This window comes from Gossypium hirsutum, chromosome A12 (assembly GCF_007990345.1).
Source record: "Gossypium hirsutum isolate 1008001.06 chromosome A12, Gossypium_hirsutum_v2.1, whole genome shotgun sequence".
In the NCBI taxonomy this organism is placed as follows: domain Eukaryota; kingdom Viridiplantae; phylum Streptophyta; class Magnoliopsida; order Malvales; family Malvaceae; genus Gossypium; species Gossypium hirsutum.
Window position 1 is genome coordinate 98,427,870 of NC_053435.1, and position 27,211 is coordinate 98,455,080.

At 34.7% G+C, this 27,211-nt stretch overlaps 4 protein-coding genes across 15 annotated transcripts; 1 reads left to right on the forward strand and 3 right to left on the reverse strand.

The window, feature by feature from the left end:
• Positions 1-6,941: 6,941 nt before the first annotated feature.
• On the forward strand, positions 6,942-16,641 carry LOC107951266 (uncharacterized). Of its 12 annotated transcripts, none has more exons than XR_005906418.1 (8): positions 6,942-7,655; positions 7,773-7,835; positions 7,918-8,277; positions 8,451-8,493; positions 12,345-12,475; positions 12,755-13,194; positions 13,330-13,467; positions 16,607-16,641. XR_005906418.1 is itself a non-coding variant. In XM_016886263.2 (5 exons), exons 4-5 carry the CDS (start codon positions 12,679-12,681, stop codon positions 13,390-13,392), a joined length of 600 nt encoding a protein of 199 aa, XP_016741752.1. In that variant the 5' UTR covers positions 8,510-10,048; positions 10,660-10,763; positions 12,345-12,475; positions 12,663-12,678; the 3' UTR covers positions 13,393-13,645. The 12 variants fall into 12 exon arrangements, 1 of the variants encoding a protein (XP_016741752.1); XR_005906421.1 differs by lacking the exon at positions 16,607-16,641 and adding an exon at positions 10,660-10,763 and having other exon boundaries at positions 12,591-13,194; positions 13,330-13,598; XR_005906423.1 differs by having other exon boundaries at positions 12,345-13,215.
• On the reverse strand, positions 14,482-16,608 carry LOC107951265 (probable xyloglucan 6-xylosyltransferase 5). Its single transcript, XM_041083211.1, has one exon. The coding sequence runs from the start codon at positions 16,447-16,449 to the stop codon at positions 15,067-15,069; it is 1,383 nt and encodes a 460-aa protein (XP_040939145.1). The 5' UTR covers positions 16,450-16,608; the 3' UTR covers positions 14,482-15,066.
• Positions 16,642-17,321: 680 nt separating the features above from the next.
• Positions 17,322-21,576, reverse strand: LOC107951264 (pentatricopeptide repeat-containing protein At5g61370, mitochondrial). The gene has a single exon (XM_016886261.2). The coding sequence runs from the start codon at positions 21,217-21,219 to the stop codon at positions 19,777-19,779; it is 1,443 nt and encodes a 480-aa protein (XP_016741750.2). The 5' UTR covers positions 21,220-21,576; the 3' UTR covers positions 17,322-19,776.
• A 1,137-nt stretch (positions 21,577-22,713) lies between these two features.
• Positions 22,714-26,049, reverse strand: LOC107952227 (probable receptor-like protein kinase At5g61350). The gene has a single exon (XM_016887498.2). The coding sequence runs from the start codon at positions 25,722-25,724 to the stop codon at positions 23,079-23,081; it is 2,646 nt and encodes an 881-aa protein (XP_016742987.2). The 5' UTR covers positions 25,725-26,049; the 3' UTR covers positions 22,714-23,078.
• Positions 26,050-27,211: the final 1,162 nt, after the last annotated feature.

Genomic DNA, 27,211 nt, shown 5'->3' on the forward strand with positions numbered 1-27,211 from the left:
TGAATTTTGGTATCAAATTGTTCATTGAACATTCGTTTACTATCTTCTATCCTCAACTCAAATTTCCTCACTCATTTTCACTAAGGCCGAATCTAAATGCCTCATAAACTAAATTTATCAAGTGGGTTTCGGCTAGAAAAAGAAGAGAAACACAAATTCATCAACAATTTACAAAACCACATCAAATTACCTTCAAATTTGCCTCCAATTGACCGAACGGTCCCAAAACCATCCTTCACTCTTCTTCTTTTTATGAATTTCAGCAAGGTGAAGAAACAAAGATGAGTTCTTGTTTTCTTCACCAAATTCTTATTTTATTTTTATCAATAAACTATATAATAATGAATATATCAATAAACTACTTAAAAAATATCAATTCATTATTATACATATAAAATATGCTTATTTTGCTCACCAAAACCATCATGGCCGGCCACTAACATTAAAAGTGGCAAATTGACATGCAAACCCACTTATTTGCATCATTCAATAATTAATCACTTAAAATAAGCGACACATATATTCAAAGCTTCTCACATAAGTCCTTTTTATTTAGAAACACATTCAAATTGACAAAAATCAAAGCATTCAAATTTCACACATGCATGATCACATATTTTAGACATAAAATATTATATTCAATTATTTCTGTGACTCGGTTTAGCGGTCTCGAAACCACTTCCCAACTAGGGTCAGAATAGGGCTGTCACAGGGAGCTCTAGAGGCTTCTTAACAGCCAGATGTTACCCAATACAACCCATCCCATCAACAACAGTAAAAATATCTGGGGAACGTAACTATCATAATTACCCCCATTGAATGAAACCCAATTTTTAGTGCTTCCCTCAGAAATTCAACAGAGCTTCTTTCTTCCTTCTAAAAATTTTCTATCCAACACCCTCCTGAAACACACCCATCATATCATCTTCTCAAGAATCTGTCCATCTTCGATCTTGAGATAGAGCTTCCTCCACTCCAGCAGTAAACAACGAGCGTAGATAAGTCTTTTCACCCCTCTGTAAACCCTCTTTAGCAAGAATATGAGCAATGTTGTTTTCCTCTCTGGGCAAAAATCGAAAATCGCAGGATTCGAAACTCATGCTCAATTGCTTTCTATCATTTATGAAGACTTCGATTTCTGACCTGTCTTCACCTGTCTTTTGCAGTTTTCGGATCCTTTTATTTATTTTTTTTAAAAACTCGTATTATGGTGCCGGCCATTGACAAGCCAGCACAAAAAAAAAATTGAATTTTTTTAACAGGCCAGCACCAATTTTTTTTTAAAACTCGTATTTTGGTGTCGACCATTAACAAGCCAGCACCAAATTTTTTTTTTTTAAAAACTCGTATTATGGTGCCGGCTAGTGACAGGCCAGCACCAATTTTTTTTTAAAAACTCGTATTCTGGTACCGGTCATTGACAGGCCAGCACCAAAAAAATTTGAATTTTTTTTTAAATACTGGTGCCGGCCATTGACAAGCCAGCACCAAATTTTTTTTTTAAAATACTGGTATTTTTGTATACCAGTATGATACGATTTTAAAAAAAAATACCCTGATGCCTACCATTAACAGGCCAAAACTAAAAAAAACAATTTTTTAAAGCCTGATACAATCATCAGGTAATCATGGGTGTAAAATACGAGTTGGTGTAGGTCATTGACAGGCCATAACCCCATTCTACTATTCGTTTCAAGTCATTATGGTAGTTGTTTTTGAACCTAGGTCATTTTTATTAATATAAAATTTTTTGGCTCAATTTAGTAAAATAGCCTATTACCATACAATTATCTACTATTTAATTTATTTAATAATAATAATCTAATATAAAACCATAATGTTAATTAATAATTATAATAATTATATATAATATTTAAATATAACCTAAATAAAATCTTAAATTTTAATACATATATGTCAGCCTCAACTTTTGTAAATGGTTTAATTACCATTTTAATCCTTTTTATTTTCTATTATTTTAGAATTAAACTTTTACCCCTTATTCAATTTAGTTCTTTTTACTAATTACTTTAAATTAAGCTAAATTCGCCTAATTAAAACCTAATTAGACACACTACTAAACTCATAAATATTTCTAATAATTATTTTCGAACTTATTTGACTAAGACGGAGGCCCTATAACTCACTTTTCCGGTGCCTGTGAATTTTGGGTCATTACACAGAAAGTGCAAATCAATCAATCAATCCAGGCTGGACTTTTTTCTTATTTAATATTTTAATTTAATTTTAATATACTTAAAAGTTAAATTGGATAAGAGCTTACTTGTAAAAATGTGCAAACGTTTAGGGCGAATTTTAGAACTACTTGTTCTGGGTGTTTGCTTGTTATAAAACCGAGTATTAAAAACCAGGGATTTAAATTGCAGTCGCGACCGCATTTTCAGTCGCGTTGTGTTTATCGCAGTTGCGGACATAATGGATGCTATTACGGTCACTGCGGGTATCGTGGTCATGAATTTTTTTTAAAATTCGCACAACTTATTGTAAATCATAATAATTATAATTATTATTATAAAAAGTCACTGTAAGTGGCCTATTTTGCTCGGCCCATTAGAAACCAAAAAAAACAAAATAAAAGTCCAATATTAACAGTCCAAATATTACAACCCCATCAGCCTAAAACAAAAACCTAAAGCCCAATTCTATGGTCCAAAATGTTAACATTTTCAGAAAAACCCTAGGGTCTTCGCCCTTTACGCCGCGCCGCTCCCCACATGGTGTCAGCACGTTCAACGCCTGACCACCCTTGGCTAGGGCCCGTCCCATCACTTTCATCAGCTCTTGCAAACAGTAAAAAGAGAACGAGCAGAAACAACAAGAAGTAACAAAGAAAAGAAAAACATTTTTGTAACACTTTCAGCTATAACAGCACAAAAGACTAATGTATTCGGGGGGTTTTTTTTTGAAATAAAAAAAATTATTACACACGCATATATTGAAAGAACAGAAATCAGTTCAAAAACAGTCTACAAAAGGTGATTCACGGATTATTTCTCTGTTCTTATTTTTTTGTTTGTTACTTTATTTTGAATCTATTTGACGAATCTACAAAAAGGGAAGGGTTTACCTACTGGTGGTTTGGTGTTGATTTAGTCGTCGTTTGCTCCTCCAGTCCAAGGGTTGACGGATCCTTGTGGATCTGGTTGAAGCCGTGACGATGGTGGAGGTGCATTAGGCACCGGTGAAGCCACAAGTCAACTAAAGAAGGAGTAAGCATAAAGCTTAGTAAGTTCCATGTAAATAACTATAACAACAGTTTTACCATATCATAGCCGATGCATGTCCCAAACATGTCTTACACTGGCTTACATCTCGAGGCCGATGCATGTCCCAGACATGTCTTACACTAGCTCTCGTCTCAATGCCGATGCCATGTCCCAGACATGGTCTTACACTGGCTCTCATAATATGGCCGATGCATGTCCCAGACATGTCTTACACTGGCTCACACAAGTGACCCAAATGTCATGGCATGAATATCCGATTTATTTCCTAAGGTTCAAACAGGAATTCTACTATCTCAATTATCATCATGCATTCTCATTCTCAAAATTCAAGCAACTCATGTCACATCAATTCCACACATATAATAACAATGTAGTTGTATTATTTACATACAACTTACCTCGGATTACAAAATGTAGCGACTAGTTGATTTAGTTTACTTGCTTGGCTTTCCCCCAGTATAGGTTCGGATTTGGTATTTCTTGATCTATAATAGAAAAATACACTTATTTAATCATTAAATAAATTTAGGCAATCAAAAATTCACATCTTTGCTAAAATGACCAATTTTCCCCTAGACTTTGACAAAATGACCATTTTACCCCTAGGCCCGAAACTTGTTTGAAATAATTTATAAGAGAAGAAAAATTTCCCCCTCCCCTCCAAACAAAAACAAGGAAAATTTCAGTCCTCACTTACACATTATTGTTATATAATTCAGGCATTCTCTTATCTCTCTTCTGTCTCAAAAAAGTATCATTACAAAAGCAAGAACAAAGAGATCGTCCAACATTTTACACTTTCACTTCCTCATAGCCATTTTTCAGTAGTACTCCTTTACCAGAGACATATAAGTTGGATTTTCTTAATAATATGTTTTTGGGTTCTTGGTGGTGAGTTGGGATTCTTTGTTATGGTAATGTGTTTACTTATACAGGCAGAGAAGTAATATAACTTTGTGAGCCATGGAGCCAGTTGACATGGAAGAGGACATTTCTCAACTACACCTTGTTGATCCTCTCCCTTTTGCCAGAAGGTGGTTGAGGTTCCTTCTTATTTTTCTTTCCATAGCTTAGCTGATAATATGGGATAAAGTTACTGTACTTTTAGGTGATAATATGGGATAAAGTTACTTTATTTTTTTTATCTACTATGTCAAAAGCTAATGTAAGAAGTTGCAATATTTTCTACATTTGTTTTGTAATAGTCAGAATTTCAGCGATGTCGAAAATAATGGTTCGAGGCCATCAAATTCGACAAATGAACTCATAGATTATATTATTTAATATTTATGAGCCAAATGTAGTTAGTATTAAAAACAACTATACGATATTAAAACCGAGTATTAAGTGAGAGATGCTTTGTCTTTGGAAGAGAAGATACGAAAGTAATTTTTAATTTTGATTTCACGAAACAATGTTCTCTTATAAATTTATCTTATAAATTTTTAATTTTTAATTTTAATTTTTAACAGCAGTTGCTCATGCACTTCAGCTTAATATAAATTTATAAACATCAAAAGCACAAACTATTCAGTTTGTGATAGGCCTAACATATTCAGCTTAATCATGGTAAGGCTAACATATTTCTCATATTTTCCTCATCATCCATAGAACAAAATAAAATAAATACAAAAACCGCCCAAGATAATATTAAACCAAATTTATAACATCTTGCCTGTGAAACTAATTTCTTATTTTCAGTTTTCAATTTTTAATTTTTCTAATTCAGCTTGTGCCTCTTTCAATCTTCTTGACATGATCATTTTCATCTCCCGGGGACACAATTTCATCACTAAGCTTTTGAAAATCTTCACTACTGAAGTTAACACTACCATCTTCACAACTGAGGCTATTATAGTCGGTTGAATCCTTCACCCATTTAAAATATTTACACCCCCGACGACCATCCTATTAAATGTTCAGAAAGGTTCCCACATTACTTTACCAGAAAACGCAGAAGCACATTAACAAAAAGAATAAACCTAACATTTGCCTTATAGTTCCCACATCCATAGAATCTACGACCACGATTAGAATCTGTCCAAGCTGCTCGAATTTGAGTCCCACATAAACACCTGCGAATTGCTCTGTGCGACTGATTTGAGCTCGATGCCATCTATATTTTTTCCCTAGCAGATTCAAACTTCCGTCATCAAATAGTAAGAAAAGTCAAAATAACCAGCAATGCACATCAAAAACTTTACTAACATCATCAATAAAACTTGAATCGAGTTGCAAACAACTACAACATCGAAATCTAAGCATGGTGTTCATAGGTAATCTATCTATAAGTTGTGATTCATAGAAGCATGTCACAATGAAACCAATGTACAAGAGGCAGAACAGTACCAAAGCAAACTGTTTTGAGCATAAATTGCAAGCAAAAACAGCTTTTAGTTAGCCTGATTCATAGAAGCATGTCACAATGAAACCAATGTACAAGAGGCAGAACAGTACCAAAGCAAACTGTTTTGGGCATAAATTGCAAGCAAAACCAGCTTTTAGTTAGCCTGTAACAACACCAAACATACCGGGTTTTATTCTTAAGTTTCAGATGCTGTTTTAACCCATTTCCAGCACACAAATTCAGTATTTAAAGTGAGCAGCAAAGCATAAAAATATGGGTAACAATGGTTACCAAATGATCACATGTTTGGTGCATTTTGATACTCAAAACTATCATGAAAAAATGTATCAAGGCAGGTTGTTTCTATGCCTAGATTTCAATCTCTAAGGACAAAGCTAGGAGTATCCAAGAAAAATCTCAAGGAGTGTTAGATTAAACCCAAAAATATGCTTTTTGTGGTGATCCATTAACAAATTATTTTTTTAATTATAAAAACCTCATAAAAACCTGTTATTTGGAGTGTTAGATTTCAATCTGTTATTTGGAATGTTGGCATTGTTTGCTAACGTTAACAAATTATTTTTTTTATAAATTACTTTAAAAACAAGTACGCTAATGAACTTAGAGATATTGGTGTCCAAGTTCACTTGAATCTAGACACCCATTGTCTAAGTTTATTCTAGAATTATAAAAACATAAACATTTATTAAAAATATTTAAAATTATTAATATTTATATTATAAAAACATTATAAATTAATTAAAATTTTTATGAATTTTTTTTAAAAAAATAATTATTACAAGCCATAATTTTTTATGAAAAGATAATTTATAAAAATTATTAGAAATCAATTAAAAACCATAAAATTTATAAAAAAATAATTTATTTGATTAAATTATATCACTAATATAACTTGGACAAATTAAAAAATAAGAGGAAGAATATAAAAAAATATTGTTAATCTTAATTTTATGATATAAGTTATTGATGTTTATATATATATATATTTATGATTTTTAATTAATTTTTAATAATTTTATAATTTTGTTTTTGTTTTTCTATAATTCCAAGACAAATAAATTGTCTATATGTATTTATTTATTTCTACTTATTTTAAAAATAATTTTAATTTTTTTTATTTTGCTTCTGACATCAGCCATGTCAATATATATATATATTTTGAATAAAGATATGACTGGATTTAATAATATAAAATAAAACATAAACAGAATTGGGTTGAAAACCACTAACTAGAGAAAACTAAAGCCAAAAGCTAACGAAGCTAATAAAACTAAAACCAAAAAACCTACTACAAAACACAGGCCTAAAACTAACGAAACTGGCCCAATCTCATTCGGTTTCAACTAAATTAAAACAGAAATAAAATATTATCTTATCTTCTCCCAGTAAAATCAACAGCTGGATTCCAATAGGCTTTGTCATTTCCATCACCGACCAGCTATTTAATGATAGCAGTTTTTCAAAAAGAGACTTCTAATTTTCTCTTCTATTTTTTTCACCAAAACATTTCCATCTTCCTCTCTTCAAGATGAATACCTTGGTCTATAGATCTATAGTTCTTGACGAACAGATTCAGAGATTCCTCCCACCAGGTAATAACTCTCTCTTCTCTTAAGGCTTCCTTCGCAATAACATGAGCGATCATATTTTCTGCTTTAGGGACAAAATGAAACTCAATCTCCTAGAATCTGTGTTTTATGCTTTGAATGTCTCTAATGATTGCTCCAATGGCCAATTTATCTGTTTCTGTACTTTGACATTTTCTAATAACAATTTTTGAGTCTCCCACAACATCCATTTTGTTAAATCCCACAAAAATTCCTAATTTTATTGCTTGTAATCTTGCATGTGCCTTTGCTGTGAACGGGGTTGCTATCTCGGAGTGAATGACCGCCTTTAATGCTAGAATCTCCCCTTCCTCGTTTCGTACAAGTAGGCCCGTAGCCGATCTAGAAGATTGACTGTCAAAGGCTGTATCAAAATGAACTGCGACTTTTGATCTTCGACAAATCTGGCGAATGGTTCTATCAACCTGAAAGGTGTGTTTTCCTTCTTTTGTTGCATCTAACTCTGAGATATAGCTTCGAACTTGCTTCGCTATTTCTCTTCCTGTTACATGTTTCCTTTCATATACTAAGCGGTTCCTGTTTGACCAGATTGACCAGAGACCACAACAGAAATGTCGGATCTGTTCGTTAGTAACTAGACGGAAGACCTAGGTAAGCTAGTCCCACATATTTTCAAAATTGTGGACTAATACCCAAGATAGGTTTAACTGATTCCCAACCATAATCGTTGTAGGACATTATTGAAAGACATGGCTACTATCCTTTTCATGTTGAAGACAGTGGGGCACTGATCATTCAACACAACTCTCTTGTGTCTGAGATTAACAAAGGACGGAATAAAGTTCCAAGAGATTCTCCATACTATTATTTTAATTTTTGAGGGGATGTATAAATTCCATAGTTTCTTGTAGAAGTTTTTAGTTTCGGCATGTATAATATAACTACTAGGATCCAAGTTAGACTTCTATAATAGTTTATAGGCACTCCTGACTAAAAAATCCCCGAACAGTTCCCCTCACCATACTTGAAAATCTTTATGCGCTGCCTCTGCCAATGGAATCTGCATGATTTTTTTCCTGCGTCCAAACAAAAGGTATTCATCACAGCCTCTACTTTTCAACTTCTAGTCGTAGCATCTATTAAATCCGAAATTAACTTAATGTTTGCATTGTTGTCCTGATTTTGTACTCGATCTGCTTCATTTCCTGAAATCTATAAATCATTCCAAACAAAAATCTGATCACCTCTCCCAACCCTCCATCATAGACCTTTCTCAAGGAGTCCTCTTGCTGCCCAAACACTCTTCCAGGTAAGTGAAGGTAAATTTCCAAGCCCGCATTAAAGAAATTTGAATTTGGATAATATTTTTCCTTTAAAACACGAGCTAATAATGAACTTGGATAATTAATAAGACGCCACCCCTACTTCGCTAATAACGCTATATTAAACTTTGCAAGATTTCGAAAACCAAGCCCTCCGTATTCTTTTAATAAGCATAGATCTTTCCAAGCACACTAATGAATGCCCTTCTTATTTCGACTTTTTTGCCACCAAAACTTGGCTATAATACCCTCCAATTCAGTACATAAAGACTTAGGAAGTAGAAAGCAAGCCATCGTATAGGTTGGAATGGATTGGAGTACAGCCTTTATAAAATCTTCTTTTCCTCCTTGTGAAAGATGCCTTATACTCCAGTTGTCAATATGTTTTTTAAACTTGACTTTCAAATTTTGAAATGATGTTCTCTTCCTTTTTCCCACCATATTAGGGAGCTCTAGGTAGTGTTCTGGATCAGTTGATCTTCGTACTCTAAGTGTCCTTGAAACTATTGTCCTTTCCCCCCTCTTGAGTATTTGTACTGAAAAATACTGTCGATTTATCATAACTAACACATTGGCTTGAACCCAGCTTGTATTCTTCCAAAATCTGTTTTAATGATTGTGCTTCCTTTTCAATAGCTTCTACAAATAAGATACAGTCATCTGCAAATAGTAGATGTGAGATAGTAGGTCCTCTTCGACTGGCTTTAACTCTTTTAAGTATGTTCCCTTCATTTGCAAACCGCATAAAACTGGAGAGGCCTTCTCCACAAAATAAAAACAAAAACAAACTTAAAGAATCTCCTTGTCTAATACCTCTAGTTGGCTAGAAAGTTTCACCAATGTTTCCATTAAAAACCACTGAATATGATACTGTAGAGACACACTTCATTATTGAGTCAACCCATTCTGAGTCAAATCTCATTTTTTTTCATTATTCCCTCCACAAAATGTCATTCAACTCTATCATATGCCTTACTCATATTTAATTTTACAGTCATAAGCCCTTTTCTTCTTGTCTTATTGTGTTTTAAAGTGTGCAAAATTTCATAAGCCAGTAACATATTATCAAAGATCAACCTCCTTAGAACAAAAGCACTTTGTCCTACATCTATACATTTACTAATTACTGTCCGAAGCCGATTAGCTATGACCTTGGCTATCAATTTATAAAGCACATTACATAAATTGATTGGTCTAAATTGAGTAATATTGGAAGGATTTAAAATTTTCGGAATTAGCACAATATTTGTTTTGTTAATAGAGTGTAATTCCATACCTTCGTCCAGTCTTTGAAGGCAGTAATCAGAAACGTCCTCTCCAATTATCGACCAACATTTTTGGTAGAATAAATTTGGGAATCCATTCTCTCCTGGTGCTTTTGTAGGACCCAGTTCTGATAAAGCTTCTCGAATTTCCTCCTTAGTGCAACTGGCTTTTAATCTATAATTATCTTTCTCAGAAATGCAACACTCAATTCCCATCATTATTTTATCATAGTTTCCTTGTCTTGCTGCTGAAAATATCTTCTGGAAGTACGATCTGGTAATTTCTTCCATCTCCTTAACCTCCTCTGTCTCCCTACCATCTTCAAATTGCATTTTGTAAATATAATTCCTCTTTCTTCTTTGTGTTGTTTGCTTATGAAAAAATGCAGTATTTCTGTCTCCAAGTTTCAGCCAGTTTATATGAGCCATTTGTTCCTAGTAGCATTCATCCTTCTCTATCTCAAAATTCAATTGAATCTTTGTGTCTATAAGCTCTGCCAGATTTTCATCATTCCTATCAGATTCAAGTAGCATTGTCAATTTTGAATTTAGAACCTCTTTTTTCTTTTTTCTACTTTCTCGAATTTGGCTAGCCCATCTCTCTAAGCCTCGCTTCATATTTTCCAACTTGCTCAACAAATCTCCTGTGGACTTCTCCCAGATATACCTGACCTCTTTAAAAAAATGTTTCCTCCAAAACCCACCAATCTTCAAACTTGAAATTTTTTTGATCTGCCTTCTAACTTTATGCCCAGTATTTATGAGTAATGGACAATGATCTGAAAAGGAATGAGGAAGGTGTTGAATTAATAAATCTGGAAATAAGGATATCCATTTCTCTGTTGCTACTCTCTCATCTAATCTTTCTTGAATGTTTGTTTCTGACAGATTTCCCCTTTCCTAAGTGAACCAATTCCCCGAATAACCCACATCAACCAAATTGCAATCTTCAAACACCTTATAAAAGGCTTCCATCCTTCTCTCCTCACGAGGTAGGCCTCCTTTCTTTTCAAAGCCATATAAAATTTCATTTAAATCCCCATAAACCAACCATGGATGCTCACCATTATTGCATAATTGCCTTAACAGATTCCATGATTTATCCCTATCATGTGTGTAAGGAGAACCATAGAAACCTATAAATCTCCACTTCTTCTTATCACCTGAATCCTCAATAATCACATCTATATGACGATTTGAGAAACTTTGAAGTATTATAATAACATCCCTTCGCCATGCTAAACATAATCCTCCTCTAGAACAAAACGAATCCACATCAATACCATAATGAAAACCACAACTTCACATTACTTTTTCCATCTGACTCCTATTAATTTTCGTCTCCATAGAGAAGACCACTTGGGGATGTTGTACCTTCAGCAAATGTCGAAGTCTACGAACTGTCCGTGGATTCCCCAATCCACGGACATTCGAATCTATGAACATTCCAACTTAAGATTTTCATTGCTCCCGGTCGGCTTACCTTTTGGCAGCCGCCGATGATAATTGAGAAACTTCTGACATCCTCCTATTTCTAAGCATCCCAATATTGCTTTCTTCAATCTCACCTCTAGCTCTCTTTTTCCCTTCCTCACCTATTACCACTTCATCCTCCAGGTCATGATCCATAGCAGTTTGCACTTGACCAATTAATAAATTTTCCTTACCTTTACGTAACGAAGACATTTTTCCTTCCAGATTGAATCCTAAAATAGGATCAATTACCTTAGCACATTTAACTCTGTTTTCCACCCCCCACCCATTACTTTCTTGTGAATTACCACATTTGTTGAAACCGTCCATTACTCCTTCCTTTCGTAACTAGACGTTGTTCATTGCTTGAGCTCTCCTTGACTGTGCTCGCAAAGATAAATCCCATCCCATCTCAACAGGTTTTGCCCCTAACATCATCTTAGCTTCACAAAAGGAATTATTATGACCTAATCAACCACAAAAGAAGCAAAATAGAAATAGTTTTTCATACTTAAATCTGACATAAGAGCATTTACCACAAAACATAATTTGCTTATTCCTCTTAAGAGGACGTCGAATATCAATTTGAACTTGTATTCTCATAAAATTTCTATTTTCTTTCCCTAAACTTGAGCCATCATATTCCATAAAATTTCCCAAAAAATTTCCCAATTGCATAGCCAGATTTTCAGAATAATATCCTATAAGGACATCATGAACTTGTACCCAGAAAGGAGTTAAGATTAAAGGAACTTTTAAAGGATCCTCTCTCCATTGTAACTTATATAAAATCAATAGATGATTGTTGAACGTCCAAGGTGATCCCTTTAAAACTCTTTCCATATCCATAATATAAAAAAACTGAAATAAATACATTTTTTCCCCCAAATCTTTAATTTAAATACCTCTAACTGGATGTCATAAATTAGCCATAGTGATTTTAATTGTTGGAAAGTGAATAATGCTAGCTGTTAGAAAACACCCCATCAATCTGAGAGCTCCTTCTTCCCTTTCTATATTTGGATCCACTTGTACTTGCAAAACTGCTTCTTCTTCTTCATCGAGAGTTAATCCTGCAAAATTTGTTTCCATGGTTGCAGGAGTATAGCCAATAGCGTGGGAAGACAATTGCTAAAGCTGTTAAGAATATTGAAGATGTGACTGCCATCAACAGAGAAGACACAAAAAAACCTAAAGACTTGCCAAAGAGGGCAAACAGTAACGTGCTAAGGTAGCAGACTATTATTTTTAAAATAACTTCATTCATAAACATTAAAGAATTCCATGTCAATATTTTTAACTATGCCAAAATTGTTAGTATTTTACCAATAAATTCTTTTATATAGACTGCTGCGTAATTATAAAAGCTGATTCAGATGCAAAACATAAGCTCTTAAATTTTCTGATTCCATTCTAAGCTGCAATCTACAAAACATGGTAGAAGCCGATGGAATTTTAGAAAGCTTATTATTTGAATTGGAAATTTTCAATTCCATCGCCTCAAAATCAGAACCCAGTCAACAAATAAAGCAGCCAAGGTCGATGGTGATGATCCGAGACTCCTTTCCTCAATCCGACCTCTCCATCTTCCCTCCTATCAACCATGAAAATCTCCATTATCAAATTCAACAACAACAACAAAACCCAGTTTCCGAACCATCTCTGTTACCGCCGTCTGGTGCCGGTGATGTCATCCAATCATCCGGTGATCATGGGTTCGGAGTTTGGTTGGGGACTTTGGTTCAGATTGTGCGTGCTAAGATCGTTACCCTCGCCTGTTATTTCAATTATGAAAACGGGACCATTGGAAGGGCATTTCGGTCTTTTAGGGGGATAGCTGACGTGGCGCTCCTGGTGCTCTTATGGTGGTTGTGCAAGCGGATACGGCAGCGGAGGTGCGGGGAAGAGAGCATGGAACAGTTGAAAACAATAATAAAAGAGAAAGACGAGGTATGGTATTTGTTGAAATGCGTAAGTGAATTCAAACCAACAAATTTTAATCTAATAAAACTCGGACAATACTATTTTGGACTTCAATCTCTTGTTGGTAATGCATTCTGGATTCAATGTATGTTGATTGTACAGAAAATTGTGGGATTGTTGAACCAGATTGCCCAAATGAATGCAAGCATGGGTAGCAAGTCGTAAATCTCAAGCTTTCAAAGGCTGACCCAGTGATCACATGTGGTTCAAGATTCACCGATTTTGATGGCAATCCTGGAGGTAATTTTTAAGACCAAAACATCAGCATTTCTCTATTACTATTGATTGCCGTGTAGTTATAGTGTATGGAGTCTATTCTTTCCCCTAATTTATGCTTTCCACATATATGATTAGTGAGTATTGTTTTGTTATCGGGTTTATGGTTATGATCCCAAAGCTCCTGCATTGTTTTCTCTCACTGCAATCTTCTTCTTCTTTTGGTTTAAAACATACTTAACTATATAAAATTTACATTTTAAAAATGGTAATGAAGTTAGTAGAGATGATATTTGAAATATTTGAGAATGAAAAATAAATATATTACATATAGCAGGAATCACTCAATTCTATATAGCAGGAAAATATAGACCGTAGTAGAATGGTGGTAAACTTGACAAAAATTAGATATCCGACTTGTTGGATCGTATATTGGACAAAGTCTTCTTTGTAATTTGGATGATTTGATGATTAAATTTTTATTTTTATTTTAATATTTAATTAATAGTAATTGAAACACACATATCGAGCCGAGCTAATAATAGATTAAATATAATAATTATCCAGTAAAAATTCCTTGATGCCATTTATTTTTAATGTATAATAAAATAATAATTAAATCATTTAAAAAGATATTTTGTATCTTTTTAAATTCACTTGTGAAGATTTTTTTTCTGCCAGTTTTACACTACCGGCTGTGGACAGAATAATTACCTTAAAAAATTGATACCACAAACAGGCAACTTATCTTTATACTTAATTTTGACACATGTACAACCATATAATAATATGATAATAAAAGTTGAGATTCCAAATTATATCAAAAATTAAAATATAAAAAATAAAAAATAAATTTAAAATGTGAACATAAAATAAGAACCAAAACTAAAACTAAAATTTGAGGCTTTGGTTGTGTATTTAGAGAGGCATGAAAATGGTTATATTTAATAATTTTTATTATGTTAATGTTGAAATGACTTGACACAAGCAAAAACACATCACACTTCATGCATACATAAATTTATTAAGTCCAAAATATGCACAAAACTATGAATCGTAAAAGCAAGAGTAAAAGTTTGGTTCATCCAACAAATAGATGAAAAATTAGGTAGTGGCTCCCTCCTACAATCATAACAGTTCAGTTCGATTTTGCAGTTAAAAGAAAACCCCAACCAAATACATGAGACAAAACAAAAGATGAAACCTTAGGTAATGGCTCTAACATTACAGTTCACAGTGTCAAGATTTCAGTATATAGAAGCTATGAAGAAAAAAAAAATTCAAGCATATACCAAATGCATTACCAGAGCTACCAATACGCTGTTTGTCCCGACAACTCACTCCGTGGTAAAACCCCAAAACTCAAACTTTTTCATGATTTGATCCGAGTAAATGATAACTAAACATTCTAATCAAGTATTTATCCGCAACTTAAGCTTCCTTCTTCTATATTTCCCCTCTTTTTGCTGCTTGCTTGGACCAATAAAAAACATGGAAACCATAACTTTTCATTTAATTCGACACAATTTTACCAAACAAGTTGAAGTGTATGGCAATTGAAATTAGCTTTTCAACTGCGAAATTACATTACCTATATGACACGTTTAATACCTGTTCCGATTGCTAGCTCTTTGATTCAGTTTTTCCATGCACTGAACGACGGATGTCGAGCTGATCAACAATCTCCAAAGGAGTTGCCGTCTCGTTCCTGATCCTCTTAATGTTGGGGCCTAACAATCCCCTATGTGTAAACCCATAAAGCTTAAGCACCTGGTTATCAGCAAAATTGAATGCCCTTTGCATGCTGCGCAAGCACCTCTCAACAGAGTAATCTCCATAACTCCCACAGGGCTTGCAGCCCACAAAATGAGTCACAAACGGCCACCTCTCATCTCCCAATCCCGGATGATATTTCTCCATCATCTCTTCATACCTATCAACCAGCCCTGCCCAATAACCATGCAAATAGTATTGATTCTCAATGAACACTTTATCCATCCATTGATCCTTTTGCGAAAGCAACAAGTAAATCAAAGCCGACTGGTCATCAGCTTCGAATGCAGGCCTTCCTTTTAAATTAGCAGTCAAAATCCTCCCAGCCTCCTCACGAATCGGACCCTTAGGTCCCATCGGTGCCCACGCATCAAGCAAATCCAATGACCACTGGCAATTCCGAAACAGAAAACTCCCTGTATTCAATGCGATCCACGACTTCTGCTCGAATAACAAATCGGGGTAGCCATGAATAACCAAATTATACTTCTCATACTTGTACAAAGGAATCTCAAACACCATATCTGTAAAAAAAGCATCACTATCCATCCACCAAATCCACTCAAGTTCGGGATGGGACAACATTAACCTCCTAATCAATGGCAATTTCGCCCAATAACCAGCAAGTTCCTTGTCTAAATGAGCCATGTTATAAACAATTTCAATCCCATGAAGCCTACAGTAATCAATCTTATTCTTTATCGCTTTCAATAAATAATGGTCTCCTATAGCATTGTCACAAGGATTAGGGGGCGACCCAGTGACGAGCAAGATTCGAGCTTTTCCATTAACAAAATTAGGGAATTCAGGGTGTTTGGAAAGCCAAACCTTACGCTGCTGATCCCAGGCCGAAATTTTGGGCCCTAGAGTGTATGTAACATTAGGATTGAGCTCAGTTTCAAGAGATTCATCGGGATCCGTAGGGTCGGAGTCGGAGCGGATCTCAGCTAGGATCCGGTTGGTTTCTTCGATCAGGTTTTGGTTGATGGCTTCGGCTTCGGAGCTTCCCAAATTTCCGACGCCAATTGTGCCGCGCAAGACGAGGATCGTAACGAAGCCGCAAAGGATTGTGATTTTAAAGTTGTTGAATGTCTTGTGCATCTGCCTGCCACGGGGCATACTGGGAAATCCACGGTTTCTTCCGCCAGCGCCAGTCTCGTTGCGGATTGTCGGTAAACCTCCGCCGCCGCCAGTAGAAGATCTCTTCTGCGGAGCGAAATTATCTTGACCCATAAGGGCTAACTTGGGTAGGCTGAAGAGATTCAAGATTCTTCTTTAATCTCGTGTTGTATGAAATAATTAAATCTCCCTAAACGTATATAGCATTATGGCATTAGCATTAAGGGTTTGATTATTTGTTCCCTTCAACTGTATTTTTTTTTAATTGTAGGTTTAAAAAGTAAGGAGAGTTTAAAACCCTAAAATAATGGAATGATTGAAGGAAGAAGATGGGCAATTGGGGGAGATCTGATCCAGATTGCTAATTTGATTGACTCGTCATCATTACGCATTTCCATTATTTTTATTATTAATTATTTGTATAATTAATTCTCGCAGGGTAGAAAATATATTTATCAAAATTCTTATATTAAAATCAAATGAGGTCATACTTTTTTTCATTAAATGACTGCCCCTCACATTATGGTTGTTTACTGTAATCAAATATTTATATTATCCTGTCTTTTTATATAAGAAAGTTACAAATAGGGTTTCTTTTTATAAAATAAAGAAAATGAAATGAAATAGGAATAGTAAGGTCTATTTCAATGTGAAACTATCTATACACCAACGTGCCTCCAATTCCTAAAATACATCTCCACTTCTAACTACCCACTATTATTCCCTTTCTCAATTATAAAAAAAAAAAAATTTCTTTCTTTTTTCTATTGTTTATTTTTTTTCATGAAACAGCTTTAAATGTTACGTATTTGAAAATCAAAATTCAAACAATTTTTTTTTCTAATCTCTAACACTAACAATTAGATCGATTTAGATCTAAGATATATTTTTCTATTTGTCAATAGGTATTGTTTTACCATATTGATCATCAAATCGTCAATTAGAACTCGCTAAAAAAACTTAAAAAAAAACACTTAAAAATCTAGTGACTTTAATAAAAAATTTTGAATAATCCAGTAACTTCAATAATGTTATGTTCATGTTTTGAAGCAATCTATGGGATTATAAAAACAACCGCAAAAGAAGAGAATTTCGACAGAGATGATCCTTCTCCGAAATGAAACACATTTATGATATCTTCATGTTTTAGTTAAATAGTTTTAAGAACATCCGGCGCGGTGCCTGCGGATTGATTTCGGACAGCACAGCTAGCGTCAACGCGTTGAATCCAACTTCTCTTGTCCTCCAAAAAATAAAATAAAGGCCCATTCCCGACGCTACTTAAAGAGCGTGGATTGCACTGTAGAAATATGCACTGTTACTGTATTGAATTGAATTGCACGGACATGGGACGTGTGATGGTAGAGACTGGAAGTATCTTGAACTGGAACATGAAGGACCCCCTTCCGATCCCATCTCAACCACTGTCTTAAAACCCCGTTCCATGTAGCCATGTGCAAAACTAAACCCTATTCTATTTCACTATCCTGTGAATTCCAATTGCGTCCAAAATTATTTTGTTCAATAAATATTTTAAAAATAAAAGTGCCAGATTAAAAATGTTAACAAAGTACATGAATCCCAAAAAAGGGAAAGGGGGATGACATTAACCCAAACCATTTTATTTAGAAACAAATTTAGGTCCCCTTTGGATACCAACGCACAGCAGTGCGATAAAATTTTTCCTCTTTATTATCAACTTGACTGCACTGGAGTGGACTGAGACAGCCTTTGGATGCCAAGGCTTCCAGCACAATGAGGGAATTCTACTGCACTGGACAGCCTTAAGCTGACTGGTGATAAAAACATCAGTTGGGTGTAGCTGGGGCAATAGATATTTTTAGAAGACAATAATACGCTTAGTTAATTTATTAATTTCCAGAAACAAATGCACGGGAGGCATCTCTGAATTTTCAACATACAGCAAAATTGAAATCAGTTTGCAGATTTGGAAATACACTGAAAGGATGCAATTGGCACATGAAGATAGCACAACAAGCTTTGCTAAGGGGGAATAATTGCATCAAAACTAGGAATTAAGTAAAGCTTCCGAAAGGTTTCATCAATAACATAAAGAACTTGAACAAGCAATAGCAACTAATAAGCAGAAACACAGTTCAGCATAAAATATTTATAAACATATATCTGAAAGGAAACAAATAGGATAATTAACATAAACTACTTGAAAGACCCAATTTCCTAGTAAAGAAAACAAACAAACCTTCCAGCGAAATGATTGTAACCTCCTCCAGCACCATAGTGAGATTTTTTGCATAAAATAAACCAATTCTTCAACAGTAAAGAAAACACACTTGTTGCTGTTTCTGTTGTTGCTGCTGCTGTTGGTATTGTTGATAATGGGAATGGGAATGGGAAATGGGAAATGGGAAATGGGAATGGGAACGGGAGGAGGGAACGGTGGAAGAGGGGAGATGGGAATGGGAAATGGGAATGGGTATTGCATGGGGATGGGAAATGGGAGAAGGATACGGTGGAAGAGGGGAATGATAGAAGAGGGGAGATGGGATTTCATTGTATTTAAAATTTTAAAAATAAAAAAATATATATAATGGATTTTAAAAATAAAAAAATACTTGTAGTGTATTTTAAAATATATATATGTAGTGTATTTTAAAAATAAAAAATATATGTAGTGTATTCTAGAAATAAAAAAATATATGTAGTGTATTTTAAAATATATATATATGAATTGTATTTTAAAAGTAAAAAAATATATGTAGTGTATTTTAAAAATAAAAAAAATATATGTAGTGTATTTTAAAAATAAAAAAATATGTGTAGTGTATTTTAAAAATAAAAATATATGTAGTGTATTTTAAAAATAAAAAAATATGTGTAGTGTATTTTAAAAATAAAAATATATGTAGTGTATTTTAAAAATAAAAAAATATATAGTGTATTGTAAAAATAAAAAAATATATGTAGTATATTCGGCGTATTCGAATTACTTGAAGCATGAAGATCCAATATTTTTCTTGAAAGATACTAATTTTGAATTTCAAAATTTAATCCAAATATAATGTTACTATTTGTGGAAATAATATTTATAATTATTATAAAAAATATTTAACTATAAAAAAATTAAAAATAATTATCATTTTATCTAATAAATAATTTAAATTAATTATATAATTCATTAAAATATTGGAAGATACATTTTAATATTTTATTAAATGAATTTATAAATTCACATATTTTAATAATTTTAAAAAAGTAAAATAATTTAAATAACTTCTATTATATATCAATTCTAATCTGATGTCCTTAATAGTCATTTCTTATTCTCATCTCACCGCTATAGTTGCGTTTGAATCCAAACACACACTCCACCATTGTTTCTAATCTCACCGCTACAGTAACTAATCTCACCGCCACCGCTGTTTTTAACCTCACTGAAGGTAAACACACCGCCCATCCAAACTAGCCCTTATTCTTTTGAGATAATTTTTTCTTACCCTTGTTTCCCTTGATAATCTTGTGCTTCATATTCACTGTATTCTTAGCCATTTTACAGTCCTTAAGATTGAACTCCTTCACCTTTCTCGTTGGCTTGAAAACTTGAGTGATTGAAGGGTCAGTGGAGAAGGAAACACTAACACCCAAAGCAACAGCCTCATCCCACAGCTCTCGACCCCTTTCAAAGTTGCCTCCCCTGCAAAGTTTTGGTATAAGCACATCATAAACTGGCCCATACCCACCCAATGAGCTTCTCTTCATCTTCTCAAACAACTCAACAGCAAAATGCACTCTCTCCACTCCACAAAGAACACCAATGAGATCATAGTAAAACTTACAATCAGGGGTCAACCCCTGTTCAATCATCTCATCAACTATCATATTTCCCTTGCCAAATCTTCCTGTCAAGTACAATACTCTGGCAACAAGATAATATGTTATCCAATCCGGAGCACAGCCGGTTTTTTTCATCAAGTCAAGAATCCGACATGATTCTTTCACTCTTCTTGTCTTCCCCAAACAAGAAAGCAATATGTTATAACTGATTGATGTTGGAGCAATTCTATAGGATCTCATTTCCATCATCACGTTTAAAGCTTCCGGAACGAGGCCGGAAGGATTGCATTTAAGGTTTGCCCCACAAAGGCACCTAAGGAATGTGTTATAGCAATACAAATCAAGCTCAACGCCAGCTGACTTCATCTCCTTGATAACTCTGCGAGCTTCCTTTACATTCTCTTGAATGGACCAACCATAAAGGAGACTCCTATATATACAAGGTTCAACACCAGCAATCTTGTCCTTGTGATGATAAACTACACCTTCAGCTTTCTTAGCATGCCCTTTAGCACATAAAGCATTCACAATGGCAGTCAAACTGAAACCATCTTGCGGGCACTTGAACTTTTCCAAGTTCTTGAAAATACCCAATGCTTCATCTTCTCTCCCCAATTTAACCAACATATCAGCCACAACACTGAAAGTCTGGCTCTCCATTAGTCGCCCCTCGTTCCTAAGATCCGAAATCAATATCTCTATTGCCCTATGATCCTTCCGCTTTGCAAACACTCGAACCGCATAGTTAAAGTCCTTATCTTCCAAACTATAACTTAAACTCTTAACCGACCACAAGAAAAATCTCAATAACCTTCTAGTCGGAGCTACATTTTCGCAATACTTTATAACCTCAGTAACAAGTAACGATGATAAAGAAAGCTTAAACCGGTTTAAACTCGACTCCAGGTCATCTAAACCACCAATGGAGCTCGAAACTACCTTACGAAGCTCCTCCAGTTCCGGTGATGTTGTTGATGATGAATATAGAGAGTGTAAAATATTTTTGGGTTTGTGGGTATTGATAATTTGCGTCAAAAAGTGGTGCCAAACGGGTGGAAACAAGAAACGCATACCTTCTGAAGAAATTTATCAAACGGGTTGTGTGCGTAGTATTAAACTTGGATTCTACACATAGATCCGAAAACAGAATTGAGCTATTAAGCTTTGTCTTCATGGGATTTGAAGCTTACTATCCACTAGTGTAATTTCGAGGGAAGAAAAAGGAAGAAAACTAAAAGAGAAGAGGCATTGGGTTTCATCGTTTTTTCTTCGTTCCAACCATGGAAGCAGCATTGAGTTGTTAACCTAATTCAATGTGTAATTTGAAGGGAAAGTCAAGGGCATTAAAGACCTTTCAACTCAAATTCCAAATTTTACATACTCCAAAACAAACCAGACGAAAAAGATTTCGTAGAATATAAAAGGTTAAATTCTGCTGCTAAATGGGTTTAAAATAGGGAAAAATGTAAGATTAGAAACTTACTTATGATTTTTTATATCCTAAATTGATATCTGAATATTTTCTGTTCACAAATTTAATAACTGAGACTAACGATATTAATTTTTTACTAATGTGGCAACACTAGTTATTCGCGCGCCATCACATGTCATCTTCTTTGGTTGCAAAGTAAACTCATTTATTAATTTACCTTTCATTTTCTCTTTTAATTATTTTTCCTTTGATCCAAAAACAAATCAGGATTCGTTTTTCTTTTTCATTTTTTTTATCATTTCTTATCTTTTCTTCTTCTTCTTCTCCCTATTCATCATCTTTTAACCCTAGTTGCTGCCGCCATTCATGGCCTTCTTTGACCATCAAAATCTTTCTCTTCTCCTTGTCTTTTCAAATCTTATCTTGTGTTTTCAGGAAAATTCCTTTAAAGTTGATAAAAAATCAAAGCTTAATATTTGAGCTTTTGAAATTATACTTTCCACTTATTGATGAAAAGCCAAGAAAATTTTATGTTGAGGAGCCAAAGGAAACAATAGTAATGCCACTGCCATGGAAACAACAGAGAGTTGATTTACTTAAAGCCTACTAAAAATTCTTCAGTTCAATAAGTAAAGGGTCAACAAACTCAAGGGAAGAATTGGCATTGTTGTTCATTGGATCCATAGGATTTTATAAATTCTAATAAAAATTCATTATGTTTTTTTTTTGGGGGTTTGTTTGTTATGGAGAAAACAAGAGCTTTGACTGTTAAGATTCTACGCTGTCGGTTTTAATTGATAATTTAATCCATTTTTTTATTTCTAGGAATTTAATTTTCTTATTTTTTAAAATTTTAAAATCAGATCCAATTATTAACTTCAATAAATTTAAATTTATTATAAAATTATTCTTTTTGTTATATAGCCACAAAGTGAGTATTTTGTTATTTTAAAACATCACATTGTTGAATTTAAATCAATTAAAATTAATTTTTTTAAATCTGAAAAATCAAAATCCTAAATTGAACTAAAACATATTTTACCCTTTGTTTAATAATTTAAATGAACAATATTAGTTATATTTGAAAATCTAAAATAAAGTTGAATTGAATTGGAGTAAAGAAAATTGGATGATAAAGACAAAGAAATAAAAAAGTTTTAATAATTATTAAACACTTGAAACACAACTATAAAAAGAAAATTAAGGAAAAACAAGAAGCCCCAGAAAGCACTGTACCTATACAACCATTATTGAAGTGAATGGTCAGAAGAAGGTTTTGTATGTTGTTACTAATCAAAGAGTAAAAGAGAAAGAAAATATGTTGAGATCTGCACAAAGAGATTCTACAAACACAAATCAAAGTGTGAAATTGGGAAAAGAACTGTGGTTGAATTTGGAGATAAAAAGAAAGCTAGAAAAACAACTTCTATATGCTAAAATCTGAAATGGGGTTTCAAATTCTCCACACTTGATTCAACTCTCAATTGTTTCTTCTCTGTTACCTTCCAGAGATACTTGCTGCATTAGGAAATGGTACCTGAGAACCTACTGTTACATTAGAATCATCACTTTCGGCCGCCACCGCCACGGCTGGGTTGCTTTTGGCCTCACCACTTTCACTTCCTTTTTCCAGCACCATAATGTTACTCTTATCTTCCGGTCGATCAGTCTGGGAAGAAGCCACTTGAAGTTGCAATGAATATTCCAAGTTCCATAACACATCCCCCATGCTCGGTCTGTCAACTCCGTATTCTGCCAAACATTTCTCTGCCGCTTCTGCAAATTTCTTCAGTGATCCTTCGCATATCGTCCCTGCAATTTTGGGGTCAACTATTTTCTCTATCATACCTTTTTTATGCCACTGCATTGCCCAGTCGGCTAAGCTAACTTGATCCCTCGGCAATCCAGGACAAATCACTGCCCTCGCACATAATACCTCGAAAAGAACCACACCGAATGAGTAAACATCTGATTTCTCCGTCAGTTGTTGTCTCCTGAAGTATTCTGGGTCCAGATACCCGAAACTACCTTTCACTGCCGTGCTAACATGGCCTTGGTCCATTGCAGCAGCTTTTGATAGCCCGAAATCGGACACTTTGGCCACGAAGTTCTCATCGAGGAGAATGTTGGTGGTCTTGACGTCACGGTGTATGATTCCTTGTGCCGCACCGGTGTGGAGATAATGCAACCCTCGAGCCGCACCGATGCAGATTTCAAGGCGTTGTTGCCATGTCAATGTGGGTTTATTAGCGGAGCCATAAAGATGGTCCCGAAATGGACCATTAGCCATATATTCATAAACCAAGATCATCTCCGAATCCTCATCGCAAAACCCTATGAATGAGACGAGATGACGATGGCGGAGCTTGGAAAGCATTTGGATTTCGGTTTCGAATTCGTTAACGCCTTGTTCGGATCCATGGTTCCCTCGTTTGATTGCGACCTTGGTGCCATCGTCTAATGTCCCGATAAACACCTTGCCGAAGCCACCAACACCGATGACTGTCTTTTCGTCAAAATTTTGGGTCGCATTTTGTAGCTCGCTTAAATTGAAGAAGCGTCCAAGGCCATTAGAATAAACACTAGAATACCCACTCTTGCTTTTTCTTGACCCAAAGAGGCTTGATTTCCTGGAGCTGAAATTAGATTTGCTGCCATGGATTGGTAATAGCCAAGATGAGAAGCTTTTCTTTTTTTGCCAATCTTGGGGTCGTTTTTTCCATCGGACACAAACAACCCCAAGGAACAACATTGCAACGAAAGCCAATGCCAGCCCTGAAATCGCCACAATTTTGAGTTTGCTTGCACCAGGCCCTTTATATGAACCATCAACAGCATATAACCCATCCAAGCTATCAGCTAGGTTGCTCATCTTCATCACTTCCAAGCCATTGAGGATTGCATTAGGCAAGCCGGCGTTGGTTGTTGGACCAACTTGAACCGTGATTGAATCATTGGTTATCAATGAAGCATTAAGCACAAAATCTGTGTAATAGGCAGTGTTCAACTCGCCAGCTTTTTCACTGAGATCCAGATTCGATAGCGCCATCAAGCTGTTTATGTACACATTGAAGTATAACTCATTGAGGGTCTTGCTTACAACGTCGCAAAAGTGCATCCTGATGAGATACGAAAAGGTTCCATCCACATTCATCGCCCAAGAGAGATTGAAATTGGGCGCTATAGTTTGTTGATAAGCCTTGCTCGCCATCCGATCCGCGGTTAAGTAAACCATATCGGGAGCGACCAATCGAGTCATCCCATGGTCGGGTCGGTATTTGACGGTGGTACCTTTGGCTGCCTCAGTTCCCTCGGGAAACAAATTGTAGGGGGTATCAGGAGCCCACGTTCTGGACAGTGTATCGTTGCGTGGAGTTATGGTCGGCCCTCCCATATTCAACCGATAGGAGACTTCCAAGGCATAATTGGATAAGCCATTGAGGGTGTTACCTTGGGGTACTGAAGATGCAGAATCAGAGAGGAGTTCATCAGGGATCTCCGCAATCTCAATTGCATTGACGAAAGCGCAAGAATCCTTTTGGGGCTTGAAAATGAGGGAGAAATGTTGAGTCGCATTAACCGGGTATTCCTTGAAAACCACCTTGGACTCGTCATCCACAGAGAAGTCATGTAAAAGGACGAACTTATCTGTTTGAACTGTGAAAACCGCCGTTTTCAGATCATATTTTTGGTGAGTAATTGGGTAAAAATAGAGACGAATCCAATGCTTGCCAGGCTTGGAAATGAAGAAGGAATAGGTTGAATCCGAAGGGAAGATCCTTGCACTTGTATAAAGATCCTTCAGGGTGGAAGGGGTGGAATTGGAGAAGGCACTTTCGGGGATGGAAGCAACCGACGCTTGAACATCTTCACTGGTGGATAAATAGCTGCTTGTTTCAGTATCCGACTTGAATGTTCGTCCATCATCCATCTTCATTTCGCTTTTAGAACCACAGTTTAGAAGATAACTATCTGAAGGCTTAAATGAAGTCGGCGAAGAAGATGGAGCCGGCGAAACTGCAGGCGAATCCGCACCCTCATTATTGGCCAAAACTATGCTTCTTTTAAGGTTCAACAAAACTAAACAAAACAAAAGGGAGGAGACATAAAGAGCCCTAGTCGGCCTATGATGGTCTCCCCCCATTGCTCAAACCAACACCCCCGCAAACCGCCGTATATTAAGGTGGCGATGATGGTGCTGGTGGCGGTGGTTATCGGGGGTAGGTAGTGGGTGACAATACAACAAAAATAAAACAAGAAGAAAGAAAACTAATTTGTATAAAACCAGAAAAACACACAAAAGAATATTAACAAGACAGGTAGACAAAAGGGCTGTTTGTGGGAGACATGTAAGAAATGAAGAACATATACGTGCTAACTGCAAAGGTGTAATGTGGATATTTTTTTGGGCGGGGAAAGGAAGAAGAGAGGACTTGGTAAAATGGAGATCAGATTATAGTAAAAAGAATATTTATGACAAATGGCGAGGTTTGCGTTGGGCCGCTGGTGTGACCATCTTAGCTTTATTATCAAATTACTAAAGGAGGAGGGGGGAGTTGATAGCCTGCCTTTTAAGCTCCTTTTATGTCGTGCTCCCACGTTTAGAAATAACCATGAAATTCTCATGCTCTATCTTTTTTCTTTATTTATAATAATCAAATACTAAACATCTATACTTTGAATTAAGTTAGGGTAACCATAATTATCTATTACTTCAACTTTGTTTACAACGTCCATTTTTTAAATTAATATGTATTCACAATAATCATATACAAAATTTCTACCATCATCAAATTCTTCTCCTTCTCTTTCTCATCTACAAATTAATTAAATCGGGTACTCAATTTTGGCTAAAAACTCTTCCAGACCTGGGGTCACTAAATTGCAACCAATTTCGTTGAAAATTAACTCAAAATTCATATTTTATAAATTTATTAAACAATATTATAAGGTTAATCTTCTCATTAATTTTATTATATAATCTTTTGAAAATTAACTACCAATTTCAGTAAAAAAATTATATTAGTCCCGTAAATTATGAATTTAATTCTCATACTCTAATTTGATAATTTTTAATTCTCAAACTTTTCACAAATTGAAATTTTAGTATTGATCCAAACAATAATTTTTGGATATCTGTTGAATGTATTAAGCTTTATTATTTAAAAAATCATATGCAATAAGCATTTTATCATATGTATAATATTTTCAAGTAATACTTACAAAAAAAATTATATCATTTTAGTTAATAGATTTAACAACTTATACTTTTAGTCAAAACTTAAAAACTAGAGATGTTCATAGGTTGGTCGGCTTGACTCTGTTTGGGTTAGGCTTGAGTTTATGTTTTTCAATCTTGGGCTGAACCATTTTATTGTTTAGAAGTAATAAAAAAATAATTTTATATTAATATTTATATATTTTTATAATTAAATGTAAGTAATTTTTATTGAATAATAAAACGGGTCATTTGAGCAGGCTTAGGCCCAAGCTTTGGATTTTTTTAAAATCAGACCTCAGTCTAATCTATGAACAACTTTTAGTCAAGACTGAATTTCTAAATTTCAAAAAGTATAAATTAAAAAATGATCAAATTGAAGAATGCATACTAAATAAAAAACTCAAGCATAA

Bases quoted from the DNA above. Each gene is read 5' to 3' on its own strand.
- LOC107951266 (XM_016886263.2), top strand. From the start codon at position 12,679: ATGGTAGAAGCCGATGGAATTTTAGAAAGCTTATTATTTGAATTGGAA. The intron at 13,216-13,329 runs GTAAGTGAATTC...TTGATTGTACAG, and splicing joins TATGGTATTTGTTGAAATGC to AAAATTGTGGGATTGTTGAA.
- LOC107951265 (XM_041083211.1), bottom strand. From the start codon at position 16,449: ATGGGTCAAGATAATTTCGCTCCGCAGAAGAGATCTTCTACTGGCGGC.
- LOC107951264 (XM_016886261.2), bottom strand. From the start codon at position 21,219: ATGCGTTTCTTGTTTCCACCCGTTTGGCACCACTTTTTGACGCAAATT.
- LOC107952227 (XM_016887498.2), bottom strand. From the start codon at position 25,724: ATGGGGGGAGACCATCATAGGCCGACTAGGGCTCTTTATGTCTCCTCC.